Source organism: Chaetura pelagica, unplaced genomic scaffold (genome assembly GCF_000747805.2).
Source record: "Chaetura pelagica isolate M959 unplaced genomic scaffold, ChaPel_1.0 scaffold426, whole genome shotgun sequence".
NCBI lineage: Eukaryota > Metazoa > Chordata > Aves > Apodiformes > Apodidae > Chaetura > Chaetura pelagica.
In genome coordinates this window covers 57810-63130 of record NW_009953576.1, presented here as the reverse complement: position 1 = coordinate 63130, position 5321 = coordinate 57810, and the positions used below count along the sequence as shown (strand labels likewise).

General features: G+C 55.1%; 1 protein-coding gene across 1 annotated transcript in view; it reads left to right on the top strand.

Annotated features, from left to right (window-relative positions):
• The window catches only part of PIGO (phosphatidylinositol glycan anchor biosynthesis, class O), a 17201-nt gene extending 12633 nt beyond the window's left edge, over window positions 1-4568 (top strand). The window contains 7 exon segments of the mRNA XM_009999701.1: window positions 3-545; window positions 547-943; window positions 1456-1659; window positions 1969-2171; window positions 2852-2922; window positions 3626-3742; window positions 4541-4568. Coding sequence (XP_009998003.1) covers window positions 3-545; window positions 547-943; window positions 1456-1659; window positions 1969-2171; window positions 2852-2922; window positions 3626-3742; window positions 4541-4568 — 1563 coding nt within the window.
• Window positions 4569-5321: the final 753 nt, after the last annotated feature.

The window sequence follows — 5321 nt, the reverse complement described above, 5'->3', positions numbered from 1 at the left end:
GCGTTGGCCTGAGGCAGAGGCTGCGGGCGTGGCTGGGGCTGGCCTTCCCCATGAGCATCCTCCTCTTTCGCTGCGGGGCCATGTTCTCTGACAGCTTCGTGGTGGCCGAGGCCCGGGTTGCCCCTTTCCTGCTGGCCTCGCTGGTGGTGTTGCTGGTAGGGAAGCTCCACTGGGATGGTCGCCTGACTCTGCCAGAAGGCCCCAGGCAGCAGCTCCTCAGCTTCTCTTCTTACCGGAGAGAGATCTGGTACCTGCTGTGCCTCGTGGCCGCGCTCCTCATCTGCGTGCGCCTCTCCAGTTTCTTCCATCAGTGCCGTGAAGAAATCCCTCAGTGCCGGCCCTCTCTTTTCCTCTCCCCGCTTGCCAGCCTGAGAAACACACGAGCCAAGAACCTCTTCTACCTCCTGTGCGTGGCCTTGCTGGCCGGGCTGGTGTACACAGTGCGGAGCTGGCTGCGGCACTACGGCAACCTGAACAGCTCGGGCCCCCTGGTGCTCTTTGTGCGCTGGGGCTTCCCGCTGGTGGTCCTCTGCATCTCCTGCTACTTATGGTCTGGCGTCGGTGGGGCTGCTGCTTCTGCTGTGCAATCCCATGACGGTGTTGGCAAAGAACACGCAGGAATCAGCAGGATCCATCGTCACTCCCTACCTGGGGGTTCCCAGCTCTGAAGTTGACTTCCTCCACGTCATCCCTCAGATCTACAAGAGGATGCAGGAGTCTCAGAAGAGCCGCCTAGAGCGGGGCAGCTGCCGGGCCACCATCGCAGCGTACGGGCTGGGCAGCGTCTACTCGGCAGCCCTGCTCACAGCTCTCACCCTGCTCAGCTTCCTCTTGATGCTCCTGCACAGTGAGCGGCTGAGCCTTGCCTTCCTGCTCCTCTTCCTGGAGGCCTTCGTGCTGCTGCACATCCACACACGTGCCAGAGGCCTTGCTGGAGATGTCGGTGAGTCAGGGCTACACAGAGCATGCTCTGTGATCTGGGCTTCATCTGCAGCGACGTTGTCTTATGGGAGTGGGAGAGGCAGGGTCTGGTCTCTGCTCTTGGGGAGTAGTGGTGCACTGATCCTCAAGGACCTACCTAGCTTTTTTAGAGTTGCTTAAATCCTCTAATAGAAGAGGGAAGTGTGTGGCAGGGATGTACCGTGGGAGGAGGAGGAGTGCCTTATGTCAGGGAAGGGGTCTCTACACCCATCCCTTCACCCCAGTGTATGAGCAGCCACTGAACCCGCTGCTGCTCACAGAGTCCAGGAACAGGGCAGGCAGCAGTGAGAATGCCTGGCCCCTCAGAACATCTCTGTGGGACCACAACTGGTTTCTGTCTGTCAGAACGGAGAGCATGAGGAGGAAACTTGGAAGAAAACCCAGTGGGCTTTTTGTGACCATGGATCTGTCATGTTCCTCAATGCTAATCTCTCTCTCTCTTTTTCTCTCTCTGTCTTCTAAAAAATCTTTCAGAGCCTTTTTCGGTGCCCTGGTACGCGGTGATTTCCTGGCTCCTTGCTGCTTCCCAGTTCTTCTATTCCACAGGCCACCAGCCCATCTTCCCAGCCATCCACTGGAATGCAGCCTTTGTGGGCTTCCACCTTGACCACAGCACGAACCTCCTGCCTGCTGTCCTGGTGGGCGCCAACACCTTTGCCTCCCATATCCTCTTTGCAGGTAAATCAATTTCTTCCTGGGCTGTTGGGCCTGAGCAGACATGGCTGGCTGCTTTGCATTCTCTGGAGGCCTGCAGGCTGAGCACAAGGTGATGAAGGCTCCTGCACCAGCTGAACAGCAGCATCCTCACTGTCCCCTTCTGGGGCCGCAGAGCTGCCCATGGCCTGCAGCCTCCATGCAGCTGTGCCTGACCAGCAAACTGGAGCTGGGGTATATGCGTCCTGCACGTCCAGGGCATGATGGCAGAGCCTAGACTGCTCCTCACCTCTTGGGCTCCAGTAACTTCATGTGCCTTTGTCCTTGAGGTAGTTGGCTGCCCTCTACTCCTCCTTTGGCCCTTTGTGTGTGAGATGCCCAGCTTGCAGAAGAGGAAGCCCAAGAAGGAGCCCCGGGAGGAGCTGCAGGAGGTGGAGGAACACATGATGGAGATGAGGCTGAGGGAGTCCCCAGAGAAGTTCTCCACTGCTCTGCTGCAGCTGGGGCTGAAGTACCTCTTTGTCCTTGGCACACAGGTACGGGCAGAGGTGGGATGCCTGTGAGGGAGGCCATCTGAGAGGAAATGGGTGTTCTGGGAGAACACCACCATCTGAGGCACTCAGCCACAGAACAGACAGACCAGGGGTGATACATCTGGTTGCAGGTGGAAAAGCAGCGACACAGATCCTCATCTCAGCCTTGCTCTGTGCTTTGGGAAGGGCTCCAGCATAGAAGCCTCATATGGATTAGGCTGCTTTTCATACCCATCTGCCCAGAATGGCAATGTCTGTTTAGAAACTACAGGGTTGTCATCTTGCTCCCCCTCTTCCTGACCATTCCTATCTTATTCTTCATCAGCTTTGCTCTTCATCTGGTCCTGTGCTGCAATGATGTAGGGAGCTAAACATTAGAAATCTAATCCTGTGAAATGAGTTAATCGCTTTCTGGGGTTTAGCCCTTCCAGCCACAGTTTGAGCCCTCCTCTATGCTGTCCCAGCCTGGGGACAGCCAAAGAGAGCCTGTGTGCACCCCACGCTGTTTGTTTCCTGACCTGAGGACACAATGGAAGGGAATCCTCTTTGGGATGCTTGTTTCTGGTGTGGGCTGTACCAGCCTCCCAGGTGTGCAATTTAGTACCACCTTCAAATGTCAACGCAGGGCCCAGGAGGTCTCTCCAGAGTCACTTATAACTTGTTTTTCCTGATATCCCCCACAGCTTCTGGCCTGTGTTTGTGCAGCGATGATCCTCAGGAGGCACCTCATGGTCTGGAAGGTCTTTGCCCCAAAGTAAGTCCCAGGAGTTGCTCTGATGCTGTGTTAGGGCTCATATCCCTGACATCTTGTCTAGAGTTCATAGACTTTAATGGTAGAAAAGACTGTGTGATCAATCTTGTGTGACTGGTAGGGGCTGTAGGAATGTCCTTAACTAATTTCTGCTTGTGAAAGTTCAGAAGCTGAACTCCAGTTAGAGCACAGAAATGTCTTCTGATCTTAGAATCACAGAATCATAGAATCATTTTGGTTGGAAAAAACCTCTAACATCATCAAAGTCCAACTGTTTAGCCCAGCACTGCCAAGTCTACCACTAAACTATGTCCCTTAGCAACACATCTTAATTTCTGAGGACACACAGAGCCCACCTGGAAGCTGGGCAGAGAGCCAAAGGTAGGGATACCAGACCAAGAATGGTAAACCTAGAGATGCTAAACTAGCAGACATTTGGACTAGTAGAAGCATGGGGTGGCCTTGGCGTCTGAGGGATTCAGACTCTCACCTGGGTTGTGTCCTGAATGGCCCCTTAACCTCTTAACAGAGCTGTGCAGGTTGCAGGCAGCAACTGCTGGGGACTGAATGTAATCCAGTTTTTAGGATCGGGGGTGCCACCAGCCTCTCACTATCAGGAAAACGAGTCTGCTGGTAGTGAGGGCAGCAGCCTGTCTTTGCAGGCATGCTGGCTGTGATACCCTGACAGCCTCTGTTGTGCCTGCAGGTTCCTCTTTGAGTCACTGGGCTTCGTGGTGAGCAGCATCTGCCTCCTGCTGGGGATCTCCCTGGTGATGCGTGTGGACTGTGCCGTCAGCAGCTGGTTCAGCCAGCTGCAGTTCAGGTAGCATCAGAGATGTGGGGAACCTGACCTGCTTGTTGGCCACGGCTGTGCTTGTCTCCCTGGTCGAGGAAGGGACACACAAGCCATCAGCAACGAGTGCCTGCTGACAGCAGTCAGGGCTTATCCTCAGCTCCCTGCTTCCACGCTGCACAAAAGGACCTGAGCCAAACCTTCCCCACTTGTTGGGATGGTGTTTCTTAGCAGTGGAGGTCAGAGCTCTCACTGGGCATCAGTTGGCAGCAGGAGGGAGGAGTCTGCTGCAAAAGCCCAGGAAGCAGGAGTCCTGAAGTGCTCCTCTGGAGAAACACCAGCTGGGGGGATCGCTGCTACTTTCCTGACAACTGTCCCCACTGTGCAGATGGTCAGCTCCAGTGGCTGGCAAGGTGCCATGTTGCCTGTGCAGAGACTGACTCACAGGAGGGGGCTGAGGAGAGGAGGGCAGGGAGAGAGGAGAGGGAAGGTCCTGCAGCCACCACTTCTCTTCACGTGCTCAGTTTTCATGCTGGAATCAAAGTGCACGTGGTTACACATACAGATGCTTCCTGGGGTCTTGGTGGCAGCTACTCCTCAGCAAAATCAGTTGATTGCTCCAAAGTGAGGTCTCATGCCCATTTTCCTGGTCTTCAGCAGCCCTGCGAAGGACAGCAGGGAGCACTCCAGGGTGCCTGAAGCAGGCTTAGCTTGTTGGGAGGGTGTGCACAGGGAAAACATAGTCCACGACCCAGAAACTCTCCTCTTGGGGTCTTGGTGCCCCCCTAGGCTCAGCTGTTGCGAATGAGGCTCCTGGTCTCTTCCCAGGTGTGTGCTGGCAGATGCCAGCTGCTGAGTGTGCATGGTTGAGATGCAGCTGGTTGAGATGCAGTGTCAGTAGAGGATGTAGTGACAGAGTGTTGGCTCTTCCCCATGTTGGCTGTGGTCAGGAGGAGAGGGGTCTGGAGTAGCTCTTCCAGCTGCCCAGGTGGCCTTGATGTGAGCTCTGGTGCCTGGGAAGAGATGCTCTTGAAAGCCCTGAGCAGGTGACAGCCCTCCTGGGAGGTGGCTTAGCTCACTAGTGTCTATGTATGTGCTGGGGTTTCTGTCATCTTGAAGGGTCCCAGGCACTGCAGCCAGTGGCATCTGTGATCCCACATTCGGTGCTTGTCTCCCCCTTGGCCTTGGTGTTCTGCTTGGGACTCTGTGCTGCACGTGAGCCACCCCAGACCTGTCCTTGGCTGCCTGCAGTCAGGAGACAACGTGTTTCTGGATGAGCAGAGGCAAAGGACAGTGACCATGGTGCCTGACCACATCCCAGCTGCATTCCCCCTGCAGCTCCCATGAGGGGGAATTCCTCACTGCCCTGAACCACTGTGTGGCGTTACTTGGTGCTCTGAAGCCTTTTGTCTCTTTTCACACTGGAAAGAGCTGAGGACTGCTTACCTGGGATAGCTGCTTTGATTTTTGTTCTGATCGAGTTTGTTTTTTAACTCATGCACCATCACTGCCCCTCTTTGTGTTCCTCACTGTGAACTGCTAGTGTAACTCCAGGCTTTTCCTCTCTTCTGCCTTGGAGAGAGTCCCAGGGAAAGTGTCTCCTCACCTC